The 22,207-nt window shown below is 43.8% G+C and overlaps 2 protein-coding genes across 4 annotated transcripts in view; one reads left to right on the top strand and one right to left on the bottom strand.

The window, feature by feature from the left end:
- Rad50 (RAD50 double strand break repair protein) overlaps window positions 1–22,207 on the bottom strand; it is a 219,766-nt gene that overhangs the window by 94,433 nt on the left and 103,126 nt on the right. The gene's annotated exons all lie outside the window — the stretch shown is intronic.
- Window positions 4,280–11,806, top strand: Il5 (interleukin 5). 2 transcript variants are annotated; one of them, XM_010639764.2, is made up of 5 exons: window positions 4,280–4,357; window positions 6,648–6,814; window positions 7,119–7,151; window positions 8,179–8,307; window positions 8,409–11,806. In XM_010639764.2, the coding sequence occupies exons 2-5, from the start codon at window positions 6,671–6,673 to the stop codon at window positions 8,505–8,507; spliced, it is 405 nt and encodes a 134-aa protein (XP_010638066.1). In that variant the 5' UTR covers window positions 4,280–4,357; window positions 6,648–6,670; the 3' UTR covers window positions 8,508–11,806. The 2 variants fall into 2 exon arrangements, with proteins under 2 accessions (XP_010638066.1, XP_033617450.1); XM_033761559.1 differs by lacking the exon at window positions 4,280–4,357 and having other exon boundaries at window positions 6,612–6,814.

Here is a 22,207-nt window from a genome sequence, read left to right as displayed (position 1 = left end):
AAAGGTCCTACTCAAACCCAAAAAAAAAAAAAAAAAAAAAAAAAAGGAAATTAATGTAATTAAAAATAAAACTACCATGTGATATTATTTTATATCTCCTAGTGAACTTTATCCTTATAATACTTTCTGACAAATTCTGTCTCTTTTTTTTTCTGTTGACATTGGTGCATTAGTTTTCTTTTTTGTTTTTGTTTTTACTTTGTTTTTTTTGAGGCAGGGTCTCAGTATGTAGTTGAGACTGACCTGGAACTCACTATGTAGCCCAGGGTGGTCTCTAACTCTCAGCAATCCTCCTGCCTCACCCTCCCAAGTGCTGCGATTACAGGCGTGTGCCACCATGCCCGATGGTGCATTAGTTTTCTTTTGACTGTTTCTCCAGTATATCTTTCTATCCCTTGATTTTCAAACTTTCTACATCCTTTTGCATTAAGTGAATCTCTTGAAAATAGCTGGTGAATGATTTTAATACAATTTAACAGTATTTGCCTTTTAATAGATGAGTTTAATTTGAATAGATGAGTTTGATCTGTTTTCAGTTACTGTGATTATTGGTAAATTTGGACTTATTTCTCATATCTTATTTTATGCTTTTCCTTTGCTTCTTTTTCTTCTTACTTGCTTTCTGGATCAGTCAAGCTTCTTGTTTTTTGTTTGTTTGTTTGTTTTGGTACTGGGGTTTGAACTCAGGTCCTTACACTTGTGAGGCAGGCGGCAGAACCACTGAGCTAAATACCCAGCCCTAGTCAAGCTTCTTTATTCCCTTGTTTTACTCTACTGGTTTGGAAGATAGATATTTTATTTCTATTATTTTAGTGACTACTCTTAAATTTTTCACATGCTGATATTGAGTCCAAAGTTAATATTTTTAGCACTTACCTGAACCTTACGAACACTGTCAAATGTGCCTACTCTGAGCACCACCCACACATTTTCACCCACATTTTCATAGTTATTTTGTTCCCTGTTGTCTTGGGATAAGGGGCAGAATAAGCTAAGTAAATTTTGTGTGTTTGTAACCAGCATTTAGTTTTAACGACACAGAGGCCAAGCTCTGGTTACTGCCGCTGCATTATGTTAGTCCTTTTATCTGGAATCCTTCATTCTTTACATTAGCAAAACTACTAGGTGCTTACAGACCTTCAGGTAAAGTTCCTGTATCAGAATCAAACAAAGCTATTTTTGTGAAAGTGCTTTACAAGTTGTAGAACACTAAAAATATGAGAAATTTTCTTCTTTGTGTATTGACTACTTTCAGAAGGTAATCTGATAAAATATAACAAAGCTATAAAAATGGTCATACAAGTTTCTTAGCATAAGAAAATATATTTTTTTAATTCTACAAAGAAGTTTCTAATGGTGTTATTTAAATTTGTGGAACGCTAGAGATAACCCTAATACCTACGGGTTGGGAGATGGTGAAGTAAACTGACACATCAGTTTTATTGCTAGCAGGAAACCATTAAAATAGTAAGTAGGGAGCTGGGGATTTAGCTCAGTGGTTCTGCCACCTGCCTCACAAACTCAAGGACCTGAGTTCAATCCTCAGTACCAAAAACAAAGCAAACAACAACAACAAAATAGTAAGTAGGAAAACTATAGAAATATTAGTAAGCAAGAAAATGAACATTGCCATATTCATTAATAACAACTCTGTGAAACTGTCCATACTTTAGTAAAGATCAGAGAAGCAATCAAAAAGCTGGTAGTTTCTATGACGGGGGGAATCCAGGGTTTATTTTCCTATAACGTCATTTGTTCAATAAAAATCATATTAAAGATATGCTTGGGGATTGAAAGGATGTTAGTTAAAATAGAACCAAGAAGAAAGAGATGCTATCAGTTTATATTTAGTCACCATGAAATCTTTGCGGGACCGTGCTCTTCGTTTGACTTATGAAAAGGATAGTTATCAGTTTTTAAAAATGTTACCAGTTTGTAACCCACTAATACTCACCTACCTTTTCAAACAGCACTATTTTTTAAATGTACTATCTGTTATATGTATACTATATTCCATGTAATATATACATTTGAATATCAGAAAACATATAGTATTTCAATATATTATTACTATAGTATTATAAACATAATGTAGCCACTCATGGTCGTGTGTGCCTATAATCCCAGCCCTCAGGAGGCTGAGGCAGGAGGATTACCATGAGTTTGAAGCCAGCCTGAATTATAGCAAGACCCTATCTCAAAAAAACAAAAAATAAAATAAATAAAATAAACATAACGTGACCAAGTTGTTTTTCTAAATTATAATAACCAATAATTCTTTAAAATTCATAGTATTGTTTGCAGAGGGGTGGAGACAGGGTCTCACTGTGCACTTCAGGCTGGCCTTCAACTTACTTTGTGGCCCAGTCTGGCTTCGAACTTGCAGCGATATGGCTGCCTCCGCTTTCGAAGTGCTAGGGTTAGAGGCATGTATCACTTCACCCAGCTGCGAATGTCTTTCTATTCCCATAAAGTAAGGCAGATTTTTTTTTTTTTAATGTTCTGGTAAATCTCATCTCCTTGGTCTCTATAGCTGAGTCCTGGAGCTTTGCTCTGAGTTGTTTGTTTTTATTTTTATCCCATTCCCCTCAAAGCTTTGTTTCCATTTGCTGTGTTTTTTCCAGGAGTCCTGCACACTAATTTGTTCAGCTAATACAACCAAGGGTGTGCTTATTCGTTTAGTTATTTACTCAACAACCTTCATTGAGTGCCTGCGGTAACTAGTCCCTGAGGATAAAGAGATCAATTAAATAACAGCTGTATTCTCAGAGTGCTCACAGTCTAGTAGAGAAGTAAAATGGTCCCAAGCGCATGGTGTTTGTGGGATAGGAAGTCTTTTTAATAATAATAAAAAGAGTCAGGAACTGGGGATTTAGCTCAGTGGTTCCACCACCTGCCTTGCAAGCACAAAGACCCAAGTTTGATCCCCAATATCCTGCAAAAAAGAGTCATTATCTTTTCTCATCTTGCAGTGTTTTGTTTTGTAGTGCTTGGGATTGAATTTAAAGCCTTAACCAAGCTACATCCCTTGGCCACACGGTTATTTTAAAATAAACTTTTCAAGTAGTTTTAGATTTACAGAAAGGTTACAGAATATTACACAGAGATCCGCTGCACCTCCCACAGGTTTCCCTGACTTAACATTGCTATGGTACACCTGTCACTGCTAAGAAACTGACATCAGAACAGTACCAGACTCCACATTTGCTTTTTTTTCCCCCTTCAGAACTCCTTAGTTTTACCTATTATCATTTTTATGTTCCGAGGTATCATCGAAGGTAGCACATTGTATTTAGCCATTGTGTCCCTTGTGTGCTTCTGGGCGGTGACAATTTGTAGGTATCTTTTTCAGGATGATTGTGACAGTTTTGAGGAGCGCTGATGGGGCATTTTGTCCCTGCATTTGGGTATGTGCAGTACTTTCTCTTGGTTAGACAGAGGCTTACAGGTTTGGGAAAGGAAGACCACAAAGATAAAATGCCACTCTTATCACATCAGGTCGAAAGGTACCTGCTATTTATACAACTCGTCGTTGTCACTGCTGACCCTGTTGCCTAGCTGAGGCCATGTTTATCAGGTGCCTGCTCTGCAAAGCTCCTTCTCTCACTCTCTCCTTTCCATACCGATTTTTTAAAAAACAAAGTCACTATGTGCATCCCACGCTTAGTAAAGGGGACTGTGCTCCACCTTCTAGAGGCAGGACTATCTACTTAAATTATTTAAAGTTTTCTGCAAAAGAGCTTAAAATTATTAGCTTGTGTTCAGAATTTTTTATTAAAATTCTGCTTCAAATACATTTGTTTATAATCCCTAATCTGAGAAAGTTTGCAGTCCAGTTGGGGAGATCATAGAGGAAAAGTTAATGACAGAAGAGATTTATACAAAATACAATTTTAACCAGGCATGGCGGTATACACCTATAGTCCTAGCTATTTGGAAGGCTGAGGCAAGGAGGTCACGTGAGCTCCAGAGTTCAAGGCCAGCCTGGGCAACACTGTGAGACCTCAACTTAAGACACATAAATGGAAAAAGGAAAAAAAAAAAAATACAACGCCATACACCCAGGTTCATAGGTAACATTACTCATCTGAAAGTTGGAAGCAAGCTAAAGTATCCATCAACAGACACCTGAACTTTTTAAAGGTTTATACATACAATAGAATATTATATTCTTTAGAATATTATAGTATTATTTTAAAAAGGAGATTTTCAGGCATGCTACAACATAGATCGGCCTTGAAGACTGACATTATGACATCATCACTGAACAAGCTGGCAACAGAAAGACAAATACCGCACGGTTATGAGTCCTCGGAGGAATCAAACGTGTACACACTGAGTAGAAGAGTGTTTGCAGGTGCTAGGGCAAGGGGGATTGGCATTTATTGTAATGGACATAGAATTGTGGTTTTCCAAGATGAAAAGAGTTTGGAGATCTGTCATACAATATTATAAATGTGCTTAACACTCATGAACTGCACACTTGAACTGGTTACAGGGGTAAATTTTGTTATGTGAATTCGAATACTTTTTTTTTTTTTTTTTTTGGTACCCGGGATGGAGCTCAGGACCCTGCACTTGTGAGGCAGGCACAGTGCCGCTGAGCTAAATCCTCGGGCCCAAAATGTAAAGAAATTTGATTCTGAAGAGGAATTATATCTTGGAATTAGCCCTCCAATAGGAACCCCACCATTATTCTGTAAACCAGAGGCTGCGAAATACCCTGTGTCCAGCTGGCGACATTTAAAACTCAGCAGATCGTACGCAGTCATCAGAAGTTCAGGCTTCCTGGAAAAACTGCGTGAACACGGCAACATGCGGCCGGAGCTGAGCAGGTCCTGCCACCTCTGGACGGGTCACGCGGCCACCCTCATTTTCAGGACCACTTCCCCTGGCCGCTTTAGCTCACCCTGATAGCCGGTTCGCGTTACTCCCCCCGAAATACAGAGGGGTCGGTGCTTTCCCCTTGCTTAGCTAAGGCTTGCACATTGTATCTCAGTCCGCCCCCGTCCGAGCCGTGCAGCCCTGTGATAGAATTTAATCACGCCGGGGCCAGTGACTTAGCTCAGTGGTTCTGACGCCTGCCTCGCAAGCGCAAGGTCCTGCCTGAGTCCTGAGTTCGATCCCCAGCACCAAAGGGGGGAAAAAAGGCGGGAGGGATTTAAACACCAAACTATTCCCAATAGAGTTCCAAAGGCTGCCTGCTCTGCTCACACACACTCGCGCTGAGCCCACCCACGGTGCAGAGACAAACGTTGAAGGCCGCGTGAGTCCCGCGCCTTTGACAGACATTTCTGGGTTGCCGCCCCAGCGTGTGTCCTTCCTACTACTTCCTAGGACCCCAATGTCCTCAGTTGTGACTTTGCGTGAGATCAAGTCGACCTCCAACTCAGGCTCGGGGGAAGCCACGGGGTAAATGCGGGGCACTTGTTACAAAGAGACTGTTTCAATGAATAATCAACAGAGCAAAACTGTCTTTGTCCCGCTGTTCGTGACTCCATACGGGTAGACCCAGAAATCCGGCGTCCTAGGGGTCACAGTGGGAAGCTGTTTGAGGATGGAGTCAGGGGAGAGCAGCCGCCAAGCGAGCGGGACATGAAGGCACCTCCATCCCAGGCTTTTGGTTACAGGAGCCTGAGAATTCTTGGCTTGTCTCCACTTTGGGTGCAGTGCTTGGTCCCGGGAACAAAAAGGACCCTAACAGAGCCACTGTTGAAGCCGGGTGTTGTAGTGCCTACCTGTAATCCCAGCTACTGGAGGGGTGAGGGTCACAGCAGCAGGTTTAAGGTCAGCCTGCACTACCTGGTGAGTCAAGGACAACTTGGAATCTAGACCTTGCATCAGAAGGAGAGGAGAGGAGAGGGTAAGACAAGGAAAAGAAGAGAAAAGACCCTACTGAACACCGTTTGCCCCTTCTGCCCAGGTCTCTACTTTAATTAGTATCTTCCCATTAGTATTTTCAATTCCTTTTGTGACAGATCTGTTGAGCTACTATCATGGTAGAATTTAGCTGACCTGAAAAGAATCTCCCGTGTTTATGTATTTAGCATAAAATCCTGTTTAATGATTTAATATTACATTTCTTTTAATACACCTCTTTTAAAAAGAAATTCAGTCTTTTATAGGGCAAAGATGTTATCAACTCAAACATTTTCTTTTGTCATAGAAAGTTTTTAAAGGGGAGGAAAGTAGGGATTTTAAGAAACAAAGTTTTTTTAAAGGGGGAAAATTCGTGATTTTTATGATGAAGAGATAAAAATTCACTCTGAGCATCTGAGGCTAGACAATTACAAGTTTAAACCCAGCCTAGGCAACTTCCTGAGACCTCCTCTCAAAAGGGCTGGTAATGTAACACAGTGCAAAGACCCTGGATTTGATCCCCAGTACCTCGCTCTCTCTCTCTCTCTCACTCTCTCTCTCTCTCTCTCTCTCTCTCTCACACACACACACACACACACACACACACACACACACACGTACATACATGTACGTATATTTCAAAGATACAAGGCATTGGAAACATTTAGTTTCACTCTTTGCCAATATTAGATATTCTCTATCTGATTGTTAGAAATTATTCATTTCCTCAAAGCAAGAATAAATTGGTTGGGGATGCAATCTTGCGCCACGCACTTTCTTTGCTGAAGGTGAACGCTGAGCTTTTGGAGCCATGAGAATGCTTCTGCTTTTGGGGCTGCTAGTTCTGGGGGCGGTGTATGTTCGTCCCGCCACCATGGGAACTTCTATGAGGACGCTTGTCAAAGAGACCTTGACTCTGCTTTCTACTCATCGAACTCTGCTGATAGGCAATGAGGTAACTGTTTTTATTTCCACAGTTCTTTGAAGTGCAAAACAATCATTTGTGCAGGCATTTACTGTGTGTAAATATCTGTCACAAGTAATGAAATTATGCGCATGTCAGCAGCATATAGATAAAAACTACATCAATCGCAAGCATTCTATTAAGTGTTGTGAATGTTAAGAGTGCTTTAAAGGGCAAGGGATTTAGCTCAGTGGTTCTGGCGCCTGCCTCGCAAGCACTAGGACCCAGGTTTGATCCCCGGTACCAAAAATAAAAAGAGTGCTTTAAAAATGATTTTTTATCTTTTCCTTTTCAGACACTGAGGATTTCAGTTCCTGCACATAAAAACGTAAGTTAAATCATGATTCAGTAAAATGATATGAATATAGTAAATTTCATATTTTAAGCTGTTAAGTCCTTAGTTTTCATTGCAACTACTGAATTTTCTCTATTTCATTTTTATATGGAGTGGATGTGCATGTATAAATACTAGCAATGACTTTCTAGCTAGGAAAAGCCATTGTATAAGCGAACAAGGCCTGTTGGTGATAGTGTCATTTCTCCAACCCAAAGACCTCCTGTCAGGGGAGAATTCTATGCAGAGTGACAGGTGCCCACTAGAATCCTGTGGGGCTGTCTGTGGGCTTCCTCCACGTAACGTCTTTTAAGAACATTAGTAACCTAGGGTTATGTTTTCACGGTCATGATCAGCAGACATTAAAATATACAACTGCCCTCTCAATAAGGTCCACATAAGACCAGGGTTTTAGCTCAGCCGCACGGTGCCTGCCTCGCAGGTGCAAGGTCCTGAGTTTGATCCCCGGTATGCCCCCAAAGTAAAAAAATACTAATGCCCACATAGCTCAATGATTATGACTGTATAACGGGATCATATACATTTGAAATATATCACGGTCACTAGCAAACGTAAAATACCTTATTTCGTAACTCTAAATAGAATATCATTACCAATGTGAACTGTGAAGGAAAGCACTGATCTGAGTTCAGTTAATAATGTAATTGCATTATCAGTCTTAGTTAAGAGGTTTTTGTAGTATCTTTTATATGTCTCCTTAGTAATTATATAAACTGCACCTGTCTGTTAAAAACGTCATCTCCATACGAGGTGGTTTACCACTTGGAAAAGTAACATGCAAAAACTCTGTGGGGAAAGAAAAACACCACAAAATAAAGCCTAATGTTTTAGACCAAAATTTTAACTGACAAATTAAAATTGTATACATTTGCAGTGTACAATATGATGTTTTGAGATATGTATGCATTGTGTGATGGTTAATGGACCAAGTTTTGTTTTGGGACCAAGTTTTTAATGCCTTGTTTAGATTATTTCTATTTTTTAAATCGTCCTCATTCAGCACCAACTATGCGTTGAAGAAATCTTCCAGGGAATAAACACACTGAAGAATCAAACCACTCAAGGGGATGCTTTAGAAGAACTATTCCAAAATTTGTCTTTAATTAAAAAACACATTGACCTCCAAAAAGTAAGTTACAAACATTCCACAGGAACCATGTTTGTCTGACTGTACCTATTTCTACAGAAACTGATCGCTCCGGTGACACTTTTTATCTCTTCTTTTCACAGCAAAAATGTGGGGAAGAGCGACGGAGAGTAAAGCAGTTCTTGGATTACCTTCAAGAGTTCCTTGCTGTCGTAAATACTGAATGGACAATGGAAGGCTGAGACTGAATTGGCTGATTGTGGGGTTTTTAAAATCAAACTTATTTTCCACAGATACATAAAAATAGGAAAATTATACATATTAATGGTATACCGAGCAACACTTTAATATATGTATACATCGTGTAATCAGGTTAAATATATCTACGGCCTCCAACATTTATCATGTTTTTATGGCAAAAACAGGCAAAATCCTTTCTTCCAGCTTTCTGAGATACACAGAACACAATCACTAGCCAAAGTCCCCCTACAGTGCGACAGCATGCCAGAATTTCTTACTCCAATCTAACTGCAGCTTCGAGGGCCGGGGATTTAGCTCAGTGGCACTGTACTTGCCTCACAAGCCCACGGTCCTGAGTTCAATCTCTGGTACCAAAAAAAAAAACCCCAAAAAAACAAAAACTATGCTAACTGCAGCTTAGCACCGGTTGATCAATATTTTCCTATGATTCCCTCATTCTAGTTTCAACTTCTATGAGATCAACTTCTTTAGAATCCACATATGAGGGATATCATCATATGGTACTTGCATTCTTGTGCTTGAAATAGCCAAAGATTTTGGACAAGCAAAAGGACATAAGAACAAGAGCCAACCAAGGGTAGGGCCTTAATTTTCAGTGTCATTAAACTTTGGGGACAAAGTAAATATTTCAAGCACACTTTTGCCTTACCCCAGGAAACATAAAATAGCTGAGATGTATTTCAGATGTCAGATCACTGAAGTATTTTGCTGCATTTCACTCCAGGCAAATTTAGCTTACTGTTCTGTAAAAATATCTGTTAACTTAATAGTACTTATCACATGATTAAGAATTGGGTAAATTAATATTTATTTTATGCAGAGCAATGTTCCAGTAAAGCAAAACTGGACAACTGCGGTTAATTTGCTGCTGACCTCTGTCCTTTTTTGTCTGCTTGTTTTCTGGATTGAACTCAGAACCTTGCCGGTTGCAAAGCAGGAGCATTGCCACAGGGCAAAGTCGCCGGCCGCCTGCTGGCCTCTGTCTTAATACTTGAAGTTTGCAGTCCATGCAAGCACACTGTGTTTGGAGGGAGGGTCTGGGGGCATGTGGCCTGGTCGTGAGTATTCAATGCAGAAGTCTCAGGGTCGCCAGGCATAGCAAGGGTGGAAGAAATCCAGTAGAATGGGTGGGGAGGGAGCCGGCAGGACTGAGCCCGGTTTCCTCTCCACAGCAGTCCACCCAGACCCTAGGATGGGGCAGGGAAGCAGCAGGGAATGAACGAATGAATGAACCTCTTAGAATGCCTTAAGAATTGAGTTTTAAAGGCTTTCCCTGGGAGCAAGGCAGTGCTGGAACCCACAACTAGGTTTCTTCCAAACCTATGAAAAGAATCTGGCAAACATTCGCACAGCCAGCTCAGACGGGAAACCAGAGATGCTGGTTTCGGTGGTCCAGAGAACTGTGACCTGGGGGGTGGCACCACGTAACACAGAGTGAGAGGGGGTGGCTGGGTAGCTCTGTCCCAAAGGCTAAGCCCCCATACCGTATTCCCAAAGCAACACCAGGCAGAACGACACTCGTGTCTGAGGGTTTAAGACTATCGGTAGCATAAATGGATCTTTCTCTGCTTGAGACAATCTATCAAGGATCCAGAGAATATTTTAAAACTGACATCAACCTAGTGACAATATTCAGCCCCGGATTTCTTCAGTCCTCATCCAACAAATACTTACTGATGATGGGCCCTGTGCTGGGTGTGGGATACGGACGGGGTCTGCACTGGGAATCCTTAGAGACCAATGCAATCATCCAGGGCACAGATGCACAAGCAGCATCAGGGCCAGGCTCAGGGCATGCGTGCAGCAATCACTCCTACTACTTCTGGGCACCGCAGAGGGGCTGAGCAGCCAGGCACAGATTCCCCGGTGCGTGGTGCAAGTCCTTCTGCGGAAGAAAGTGTGTTTGCCTTCTATAGCAGGTCCAGCGCTCAGAACCCTGCCACCTACTGTGGCCCAGGCCACCAACTCATGGCCACACCAAGAATCACGAGCTGAGCCAGTGAGGCAGGAGATGGATTTGCACAGCACCAGGCTCTAGAAACAGACAGGAAACAGGAAACTCAACTTGCTAAAAGACTGACTCTCAAATGATTCAAGTATGAAGCTCCAACATATTTCAGGACTGTTCTAGAATGTAGACTCTATCAATGAGTAAAGCAGACAAAAATCCGCCCCCCCTTTTTTTTGGTACCAGGGATTGAACTCAGGACCTTATGCTTACAAAGCAAACAGCGGCCCCACTGAGCTAAATCCTCCACCGAAAAATCCCTATTATTGCAGACTAATACCACCCCCTCAAAAAAAGCAAAACTGACTTCCCACTTCTTTACCAGGATCTAATATGGTTAACATGAATTTAAGGCTAGAATATTATATCTAAACCCTCACCAATTTACCAGGATCCAGAGAGGCAATGTGGGTTGTTTTTAAGTAACGGAAATGGAACTTCTTATGCACGGTGAGGTTTGTAAAGGCAGAATCTACAATTCTCCAGGTGGCTCTCTTCCCCCTATAACAAAAGCATCCTTCCTGACTGCCCCTCGCCAGAGAGAACTGTACCCCTTGGCGAGGCCTGGCGACAAATTAGGGAAGAGTAGGTTAGAAGGAATTCTCCGGTCAATTTTGTTTTTCCTCTAAAAAGCTTGTTCCAGCAAGAATCAATTTTCACATGGCAACCCCAATGTCCAAGCCCGGTGGGAGGGGCCACGTGGACTATCAGGTTGGTTAGGGAAGAGCCCCAGAAGAACCTCCCCAGACAATGATGCATCTAAAACCAGTCACTTCCTGTCAGCCCTGTGCCACAAAACCTGTTGCTGCTGCTCCTCTGAATCCTTCTTCTTTCTCCTTTGAGGTCTCTGGCTCTGGCTACTGTGCCATGGCCACTTACGCATTACTTTTCTAGTTGACTTCCTGACTTTCGCCCTTGGCATCTTCCCATCCACCATTCAGCGTCTGAATTGCCTCTCTGGTCCCCTCACCTCCATCCCCATGGCCTTCCGGTCACCTACCCGTGTCAGTTGTCGGCTCCTACTTCAGGCTCTCTGCACACTGGAGTCAGTGCCTACTGCTGGGCACAAAACCCCTAACTCGCTACCATCTGAAGTCCAAGCTCCTGCACTGGTCATGCAAAGTCTACCTCTACCCCTTTCCACCTAACACTGTTTGCATGAAAAAATTATTCAGGGAACCCATTCACATTGACTGAAATGGGACATTTTTTGGTATTCTGCATCTCTATCCCAAGTCCTCAATTTCTTAAAACTTAAAACATAGTAAAATGCTTGTGCATAAACAGCAAACTAACACTTTAAGAGATAAAATATTTTTAAATGTTGTATTTGTGTATCTAATTGTGGTATAACATGAATGTAAAGTTTAAAATAATAATTCTTGGTCTTGGTCACTTGCCAATTAATGTGATTCTGCTTTGTCTGTCCCCTTAGCTGACTTTCAAATCCTCTGCAGTTGTTTTCTGTGAACTCTGAAGTGACATGAGTTGTAACTGGAGAGACTTTGTGTTAGTCTGTTTCTGGTACTATAACGAAATACCTGAGATAATCAATTTTAAAAAGGAGGAGAGGCCCATTGTGGCTCACATTTTGGAGGTTTCAGTTTGTGGCTGGTTGGCCCTGTTGCTTGGGCTTGTAGCTAGGCAGCACATCATGGTGGGAGCACTTTGTGGAGCAAGCTGCTCTCAAGGCTTCTGGGGAGCAAAGAGCAAAGAAGAGGTAGGGCCCCACAATCCCCTTTATGGGCACACCCTTAGGGACTTAGCTTCCTCCCCTAGGCCAATTCTTCAGGTTTCCATCACTTTCTAAGAAGACCACATGCTGGGGACCAAGCCTCTAAAATGCAGGCCAGTGTAGTTTGGGTGTGAAATGGGGGGGACACGTCACACGCAAACCACAGTAGACTTTCTCCACTGAGCCCCTCATTACCTTGTCTAAAATTTTGTAGCTGGGTATGATGGTGCACACCTGTAATCCTAGCATTGGGAGGCAGAGGCAGAAGGGTCACCATGAATTTAAGGCCTGTGCAATGTACAACAGTGAATTCAAGACCAGCATGAATTACATATCAAGACCCTGTATCAAAAAAAAAGACACAAAAGTTTATAATGTTTAGGGACATAAACATATTTTCCAATATATATGTTGGTGGAAAAGCATTGCACTGAGAGACAGCTTATGAAGAAATGTTCTAGGTGGAAAACATTGACTGTGGGCTAAGTAGGAAATACAAGCTCTTATTCCTCCCAGAACATCCCATGAGATTCAACACTACACCCCTTTGCCTGCACTATCCCCTGTGTTTCAGGATACCTGTCCTTTCCCTCTCACTCTTACGAGTTTTTCTGCTATGTAATTCAGGCTGACCTCAAACTCACTATAGAGCTCAGGCTGGCCTTGAACTCACAGTGACTGTTTTGCCTCAACCTCTCACATGCCAGAATTACAGGTATACACCACCATGCCCAGTTTCCCATACTTTTTACCTTCTCCAGAATAACATATAGTTGAAATAATAAACTATGTAGCCTTTTCAGATCAACCTCTTTTATTTATTAATATGCATTTAGGGTTCTCCATGAATTGATAGTGCATTTCTTTTCATTCATTTATTTACTTATTTATTCTTGGTGCCGGGGATTGAACTCAGGACCTTGCGCTTGCAAGGCAGGCAGTGGAGCCACTGAGCTAAATCCCCAGCCCCAGTGCATTTCTTTTTAACACTGAATAGTATTCCACCATTCAGATATACTATAGTTTTATCCATTTCATCTACTGAAGGACATCTTGTTTCCATCCAAGCTTGAAAGCTATAAATAAAACTGCTATGAGGCCAGGGATTTAACTCAGCCTGCTTTTCAAATACAAGGTCCTGAGGTCCTAAGTTCCATCCCCGGTACCACAACAAAAAATTTTTTTAATAAAAATAAATAAAGGCTGGGGATTTAGCTCAGTGGTTCGGTGGCCTGCCTTGCAAGCGCAAGGACCCGAGTTCAATCCCCAGTACCAAAAAGAAAGAAAGAAAGAAAGAAAGAAAGAAAGGAAGGAAGAAAGGAAGGAAGGAAGGAAGGAAGGAAGGAAGGAAGGAAGGAAGGAAGGAAGGAAGGAAGGTGGTCTAAATACCCATATGCAGGTTTTATATGGACATATGTTTTCTACTCATTTGGAAAATTAGCAAAGAGCACTACTGCTGAACTGTGTGGTAAAAGTGAGAAAATGCCAGTTGTTACCAAAATGGCTGTGTCATTTTGCCTTTCCACCGACAATGCATAAGGTTTTGTTGCTGCACATCATCAGGAGCCCCAGATGTTGGCAGTGTTCTCTGGATTGGGGTAACTCCAATAGGTAACAATGGTGTCTTGTCTTTCCAATTTGAAATTCCCTAGTGACATAATGTTAAGCATACATTTACCTGCAATGTGTGTACCTCTGGTGAGAGGTCTGTTCAGGATTTTTGTCCATTTTTTAAATCAGCTACATACACTGATGCAACTAAAAATGGAAAGGGCTCATTACTAACAAACTCTCACCAGAAGAACTCTGAGAGGTTGTACTTCCACAAGGAGACATCTTAAAGGAGGGTCTGAAATACAAGGAGGGAATCCCACAGTTAATGCCGTGTATGGAATATTACCACCACCACCCCTCACCAAATGATTGACTTTCCTTCTAGCAAGCAGTCAGGGTAGCGACAGGTAATCTGTAGTCTGACACACCACTGAGGAGAGGCGGGTTTTGTTTTAAAAGACTGATGTGTTCTGAGTTAGCTTTCTCTCGGGGCATAAACGTCTGAGGTTTCTGCCACAGCCTGGCTGTATTCAGAGGAGCTCCTCCTACTCGGTGAGCCATGCAGGCCAGTTTTTGTCCCACTAGGCCCATGAGACACCTAAAACGCCTCTTTATTCTCTCAGTACTCAGTCACAGCTGTCCTCTTCAGGTTTTCTGCTGTTCAGCTTCTAGATCTCTAGGCCCTACATACTAATCAGTAAGCGCCTCATGAAAAGAGGTGCTAAATGTCAAACTCCCTTCTAGGCTCCCCTTTTCCTTAGAATGCTGGTCCCTTGAGTCTTCACTGTCTTGATTCTTGCCAACAGATTAAAAAGGCTATTTGATGGGGCCGGGGATTTAGCTCAGCGGTTTGGTGGCCTGCCTCGCAAGTGCAAAGACCCGAGTTCAATCCCCGGTACCAAAAAAAAAAAAAAAAAAAAAAAAAGAAGAGGAAGAAGCTATTTGAGCCAAGGGTGGTGATGCACACCTATAATCCCACTAGTCAGGAGTCTGAGGAAGGAGGGTCACAAGTATGAGGCCAGCCTGGGCAATTTAATAAGACATTGTCTCAAAATAAAAAGGCTGAGGGTGTAGCTCAGCACATAGGCCCTGGGTTCAATCCCTAGTACTGAACAAAGGAAGGACAGGAGGGAGAGAGAGAGGGAGTGCAGGTTAATTGACCAGTTTTCTTAGTTCTTGGCTACAGGGCTGGCTTGTCACAGCTAGTCTGTCACAGTTTGAGCTATAACCATCCTGGTTATTTCAGGGTCTAGAAAGGTAAATTGAAGGAGAATATAACAGGACACCACTAGGGCATGGTTCAAATCTTTTTGGTGCCACTAACTCCTTTCCTTCATCCAGGAATACAATATTGTCTTTGATTTACCACTTCAGTCATGCAGAATAGTTGAAGACGTTCCTCTTGACCCTTACTTCACAGGTCAGAGAACCAATATTCTCTAAGAATGTTCATTCCATTTATAAATAATTGGGAAAGTAATCACAGGGTGTAAAAAAGATTCCTGCTAAAGCACCACTTATCACTGGTGCTATGCGAGTCCTGCTCTAAGCAGAGACTCTAATAATCCTTGAAAGGTCTGGATGTTTTCTTTGACCAGCACACACAGTTGTTCTGTGTGCTCTAGGTCTTCTCAGTAAAGGGCTGAAGAAAGTTTAGTGCAGGGCCGGGGATTTAGCTCAGTGGTGCCACCACCTGCCTCCCAAGCACAAGGTCCAGAGTTCTATTCGTGGTTCCAAAAAAAAAAAAAAAAGAGCAAGTTTATTGCATGTGTATGCAGCGAGGGGTAGAGTTCTCCCATTCGATCAACGGACTCTGACCTGGGAACTGGACGCAGGGCCTGATGTCAGCCTTCCACCCACAAGGTCTTGCTTCTGTCTGATTACATGAATACGTTAATTAATTATCTGCCTCTCTTGCTTTTAGAATCGATTTAATCGGTTATCCCCCCGACACAGATCCCTGGAGGCAAAAGGCCAAGATGCCCTGAGGGCTCTTTGGCCTTGCTGCCCACTGCACTCAGTGTCTGCCTCGCCCTCAGTGGTTCGTGCTCCCGACTGGCCACCTTCGAGAGCTCTCCTCTTGCTCTAGCTTGTAGAGGACCCTACAGCCAGCCCGTGCAGGGATGCTCGCTGCTCTGCACCGGGGCAGCTCTTGCCGAGCTAGCAGAGGAAGCTGCCCTGTGCGCTCCAGGGCAGAGCGGGACAGCGGCTCTCACACAGGTGTGAGGACTGCATTTTAGCACTGCTATCTCCCGGAGCTACTTGCTCCTTTCCTCCACACCAGGGAAGGTGGGTCTGGTGTCTCCACCTCATGGTCTGTTCCGCATCAACAGGGTGGGCTCCAAGGGGCCACTTGGGTTAACTGTTAGGAACAGTTCTGGATGTTCTTCCGGAAACGTTAAATCCTGAGCGACAGTGAATAACCACCACCCCCGTGAATTCCGTCCTACTCAACACTTCCCCCCTCGAACGGCCGAAAGCGCATATTAGTGAACCCCCGTGGACCCTGCACTTCCCTTTCAAGACTGAATGCCTCAGGCTGGGGATTTAGCTCAGCGGTTTGCTGGCCTGCCTTGCAAGTGCCAAGACTGGAGTTCAATCCCCAGTACCAAAAACAAAACAAAGACTGAATGCCTCATCCCCAAATCTGCCTCCTGCACGCTGCTGGAACTGGGATTCAGGGAACTAGTCTCTCCTCTGCTAGCTGAAAGCCTGTCACGATCTGTCCCGAAGGAGTGCTAGCTAAAGTACGGGTTGCTTTCTCCCTATTTTGTATTTTTGTTTCCTATCCCCATCCTTTTCTTCCCCCACTCCTAATCCTAACATTAACCCCGGTGGCAGTGATTCACTCTGCTGGCAACAATTGCTTATGGTTTGCAGTTTCTCCACCCTCCCTAGAACTAACTTCCACACAGCCCGCCCCCTCTGAGAACCCAGCACCTGGACAAGGCCACTGAAGACCCCATGCCTGCAGGACCCCTGTTCTTTTTTGGGGGGTACTGGGGATCGAACTCGAGAGGACCCCCGTTCTGAGCTCCGGGCAGTGTCCTCTCCACAAACATCTGAGCAGGCTTCAGATTTACAAGTTTTAGCCCTTCTAACATCTTCCCGTTGTTTTCCAGTCGGGGTGGTAGCTGTTTTCCACAACTGCCACCTCCAGGTTGCCTGTTGTTTCCCTTTTTTTTTTTTGCTTGTCCAGTTTGCAGTACCTGGCCGATGATTCTTCATAGTCAGTTCTTTATTAAAAAAAAAAAGTGGGATGGTTTCTGTTTCCTGATGAGTCAGTCCTTCAGGGATACAGGCTGGTCCTAGATCCGACTCTGCTTGCTAGCCTGGAGAAATGAGGGCTGGTGAGGAAGGGTTATAAGGAGAAGAAATGTCCCAGCAGTGAAATCACTACTCTTTCTAGGCAAATGGAAGCCACTGTACCCTGACAAGGAGGGTCAGCTGCTCTTGCTGATCACACAGACGTGGGGGAGAACTTGGAGGTTCAAGTCTTAGGTTTGTGGACCCAGATGTTCCTACCTCAGGCCCCACTGTCACAGGGGGCCGTGCCACCCCACTCGTATCACAGATTGGGGATCTGACCCTCTACTGCTAGAAATCTCGAGGAGGGGCTTCTTCTTCCCATGTGCACAAAGCTTTCTGTAAGCTAACAGATTTTGCTAATTCCATTTCAGTTAAATACCATGTCCAGAGATCCTGGTCTTTGCAGTAAGACTACAAATAAAATGAACACTACGAATACTGCAAAGGAAGAAACAAATTTGTGTGTGTGTGTTTTCAGATGATGCAATTTGGTGCAGCTCAGTGGTAGAGTGCTTGCCTGATATACACGGAGCCCAGGTTGAGCTCCAGTACAGAAGAACAAGTAATCCCTCAAGCAAACAAACAAAACTAAAAAAAAAAAAAAATGTAGAGAGGGCCATGGTGACACATGCCTGTCAGTCTAGCTACTCAGGAGGCTGAACCAGGAGCACCACTAGAGCCCAGGAAGTGGGGGGTCAGTCAGGGCAATACAGCAGTCTTTTGTTTAACAACAAAAGAGGAAGAGGAAGGAGGAGGAGGAAGAAGAGGAGGAGGAGAGGAAGGAAAGAAGGACAGAAGAAAGGAGAATTGAAGGAAAGGGAAGAGCAAAAGAAGAAGGAAGGAAGGAGGGAGGGAGAGAGGGAGGGAGAGAGGGAGGGAGAGAGAGAGAGAGAGAGAGAGAGAGAGAGAGAAATGCACAAAGCACAGAGCCAGTCAAGTGATTATAAGGAATAAGAGTGTTTAGCAAGTTGCTGGATCAAAATACAAAATCAATTACATTGTTATACATCATCAATAAATAGAAAATGCAATTTCAAAGATGATAAAGCTAGAAACATGACTTTTATTATAATATTAAAGAATTAAAAACTTTACTGAAAGATACACAGAGAACTTCCACAGATAGGAAGATGATACTGTAATTTAGAAAGTGATGTAAAAATATAATGCAAGTCCTATCAAAACCCCAATGATTCTCTTCATGGTACCAACCTAGCGGATCCTAAAACAGCCTATTCATTCTTGGGCATGGAAGGATGAGGGTCTGAGAAGAGCCAATGCACTCCAAAGGAAGATGTGGGAAAACTTCCCTTACTCGATGTCAGACTCTGACAATTCTATCAGTGTGCTATCGACAAGCAGACAGAGCAATGGTTCTCAACAGAGTGAGTCTTTCCCCAGAGAACATCTGGCAATTTTCGGTTTCCCAACTGGATGGGAGGGAGCACATGCTACCGGTAGAGGCTAGGAAAGACAGAGGCCAGGGACGCTGGGAAACAGTCTACAATACGCAAAACAGCCATCTACCATCAAGAATTGGCCCATCCAAATTATGAGTAGTGCTGAGGCTGAGAGACCCTGAGAGTAGAGTTACAAATCTACAGAATTTAGTTTAAAAAAAAGATGGAAAATAGGACCCTGAGGTGGGTATAACCAGCAGAAAACAGCTGTGACTTGAGCGTTTGTTGAATAGGGGACCATTACGAAAGCAAGAACAAGGAGTATGGACAGCCAAGTCCTCCAGGGCTAGTAACAAGGAGAGGCACTGCTCCCTGCAGCTCAAGACACAGAGCTCTGTGCAGAGGACTGCTCGGTGGGGCTTGGACCTTCAGTCAGGGGATGCCAACGGCTTGCAGCCAGCTCATGTAGGTTGGGTTCCCTCGCTTCTCACCCCAACTCCGGGTCAGTGCTTGCCACGGCCAAACCCAGTGGAGAACCTTTGGACAAAGAAGTCATTAATGCCATCTGCAGAGGCCACAAGGACACAAGGCAGGCTGAAAGGAGGGTCTGAACGAATCTTGAGGGGCAGTGGGCGCTCTCCGGGCCAGTGTGGAAGGAAAAAGACAGACACAAGGCTCGGCTCAGCAAGAAAAAAAACTGACACGTTCAACACTCCTGGAGTTGTACCAGCCACAGAACGACAACACGCGACGAGCTAGGACAAATGTTTATGTCGTGTATGTAAAACAGTGCACTAGTTTCTGGAATATGTACCAAAGTCTTCTTAATCAATAAGAAGAGATAAATAATCAACTAGAACAAGGTAAATGACATGAGCAAACATTTCTCAGAACAGGAAACACAAATGGCCGAGAAACATAGAAAGAGATGTTCAACCTTGTTAGTAGTTAGGGAAATGCAAAATTAAACCACAATGAGATAACACTTCATTGTTACCACAAGGCTGGAGGAATGACAAAGTCAGACATTACAAGTCTTGCTCAGAATGTGAAGTCAAAGGAATTCTTACATATCATCGGAGTAAAAGGGTACTTTTGAAACACAGTTCCTAGTAAAATTGAAGGTGGCTGTACCCTGCAACCCAGAATTTCAATCTAGCCCAACTCAGAAATTCTTGCCCTTGAATCAAGAGACATAAACAATTATATTAATAGCAACATTGATTTTAAACAAACTTTTAACTTTGGAACACTTTTAGATTTACAGAAAAATGACGAAGATAATACAGTTCCCATGTACCCAACTTTCCCCTCTTACATTGGTGTGGTACAGCGATACTGATAGCTATTATGTACTTCTTCTTCTTTTTTTTTTTTGGTACCGGGGATTGAACTCTGGTCCTTGCTGAGCTAAATCCCCGGCAAGATGCCTAAGTGGGTCTGAGTTTCTTCTGCTGGTGTGTTTTTGTCTAAGGAGTTTTTTTTTTTTTTTTTTTTTTGGTACCGGGGATTGAACTCTGGTCCTTGCTGAGCTAAATCCCCGGCAAGATGCCTAAGTGGGTCTGAGTTTCTTCTGCTGGTGTGTTTTTGTCTAAGGAGTTTTTTTTTTTTTTCTTTTTTTGGTATCGGGGATGGAATTCTGGTCCTTGTGCTTGCCAGGCAGGTGGCGGAACCACTGAGCTAAATCCCTGGCCCTTTGACAGCTATTACGAACTAAAGTGTTACACCTTACTGAGGAGTCCTTAGTTTGCCTAATGTCTTTTTGGCAGCCTGCTTTGATGATGCTAGGGATTGAACCCATATGCTCTGGGGCTAGCTACACCTCAAAGCCCTGAAGCATGGTTTTAAATAACTGAAACTTGGTGGGGTGGACCCACAAAATGTCCATCGGCTGTAAAACAGAAAAACAATTTGTGATTTACTCATTCATTATGGTAAACAAATGAATGACATGTGTATCAATTTATAGGAATCGGAAGGAATTCTGTCTTCCAATGGGGAGGGGACCAAGAGGTGGAGGGGGGAGGGAAGAAGGGAAAGGCATGAAAAAAGAATTCCACCGTGCTATGTCTCTGTACCAACTCCCCACAAGGAATGTAGTAATTATTACTATAAACGTGTACTAATAAAAAATAAAAACTCGAGAAAAAAAGTAAGAGGAAGTCTTGAATAAACATAACAGGCTGGGAGTGGTGCACACCACTGGTGTAATCCCAGCCCATGGGAGGCTGAGGCAGGAGGACCTCCATGAGTTTGAGGCCAACCTGGGCTACAGAGTGAGTTCAAGGCCAGCCTGAACTACATAGCGAGACCTTGTCTGAAAAATCAAAAATAAAGCAACCCACCCAACATGTTCCATTTATAAAATGATCGAAAATAGACAAAATTAAATCATATAATTTCAGGAGTATATATAAGATAAAATATCAAGATTAGCAAATAAATGATTACACCAAAATACCAGTATATGGTTACCTCGGGGGGTAGAGTGAACACTATGGGAGGGATTAGTTCTTTCCCTCGTGGGGAGAGAATATTCTTTTGAGCGCTAGAAACTTGGGGTTTTCCTGTGTTTTAGGCTGCGTGGGTAATATTTTCTCTTGTATGTAGGATCTGCTTACTAAGAAACGTTTTTAAAGCTCTCATCTGTTTCCCCCCCCCTCCTTTCTGAAAGCACATTTTCCTCATATTCATCACCCTCCCGAATCCCGGCTTAAGCCGCAAGTGATGCTTGGGAGTCCGCGCACCGGGAGCCGCGGCGGCGCCCCTTTATCAGCCCCTTCCAGCAGCACACCCTGGCGCTTCCTGTTTCTCAGAAGCTGCAAAGGTGCTGACGCATGCGATGCTCGTGTAGAAGCCAGGCCGCTGCCCGGAGCCGCCCAAAACCCCTGCGGCCCTGGGCGGGGCAGGGTGGAGGGTGGAAGAAGGGAGCAAAACCAGGCCCCAGTGAGGGTTCACGGAGCAGGGCTCTCGCGCCTTCAGCGACGCAAGAAGGCACCTCTGAGCCCCGGCTCTGCTCTGCGCTGCCGGCTTGGGCCCTGGCTGCTCTGCCCCTCCACCGCCGCGCTCAGTCCACACTTGTGAGCTCACTTGCTTGCTTACTGTCGCTCCTCAGCAAGCACTCAGGGCCTGACCCACTACGCTCTGCTCTAGCACTGTTGTTCCCCTAAAGAGGTCAGTCAACAAACAAACAGAACAACTATACACTGTGACAAAGGCAGAGCCAGGCATCGTGGTGTCGCCTGTAATCCCAGCACTCAGAGGCTGAGGCAAGAGGATCCCAAGAGTTCAAGGTCGTCCTGGACTACACAGCAGGGCCATGACTCAAAAGGAAAGGAGAAAAGTAGAGGTGAGGTAACCTGCTGGGCCGCCAAAAGACTGAAGTCAGGCTGCCCGCCTGAGTTTAGGCTCTGTCTTCTCTGCATGAACACTGCACGCGAGGGGAAAATTCAAACCTACGGAATGGACTCCACTGGAGACCCTGCTTTTGAGAAACGTGCACGAGGAGCGTCTGTGTCAGGCGCCAGGCCTGGCCGTGAGAAGGAGCAGGATGGGTGCCAGGCGAGGTCCTCCCACAGGCCAGGGTCAGGGAGGCCTTTCTGAGGGGGACACTGGAGAGCTAGGGATGGCAGGAGTCGGCTCCCCAAAACCTGAGGGGATGAGGAAAAGGAGGGG

This window comes from Fukomys damarensis, unplaced genomic scaffold, assembly GCF_012274545.1.
Source record: "Fukomys damarensis isolate Sample0158 unplaced genomic scaffold, DMR_v1.0_HiC HiC_scaffold_9, whole genome shotgun sequence".
Taxonomy (NCBI): domain Eukaryota; kingdom Metazoa; phylum Chordata; class Mammalia; order Rodentia; family Bathyergidae; genus Fukomys; species Fukomys damarensis.
This window is presented reverse-complemented; position numbering and strand designations above follow the sequence as displayed.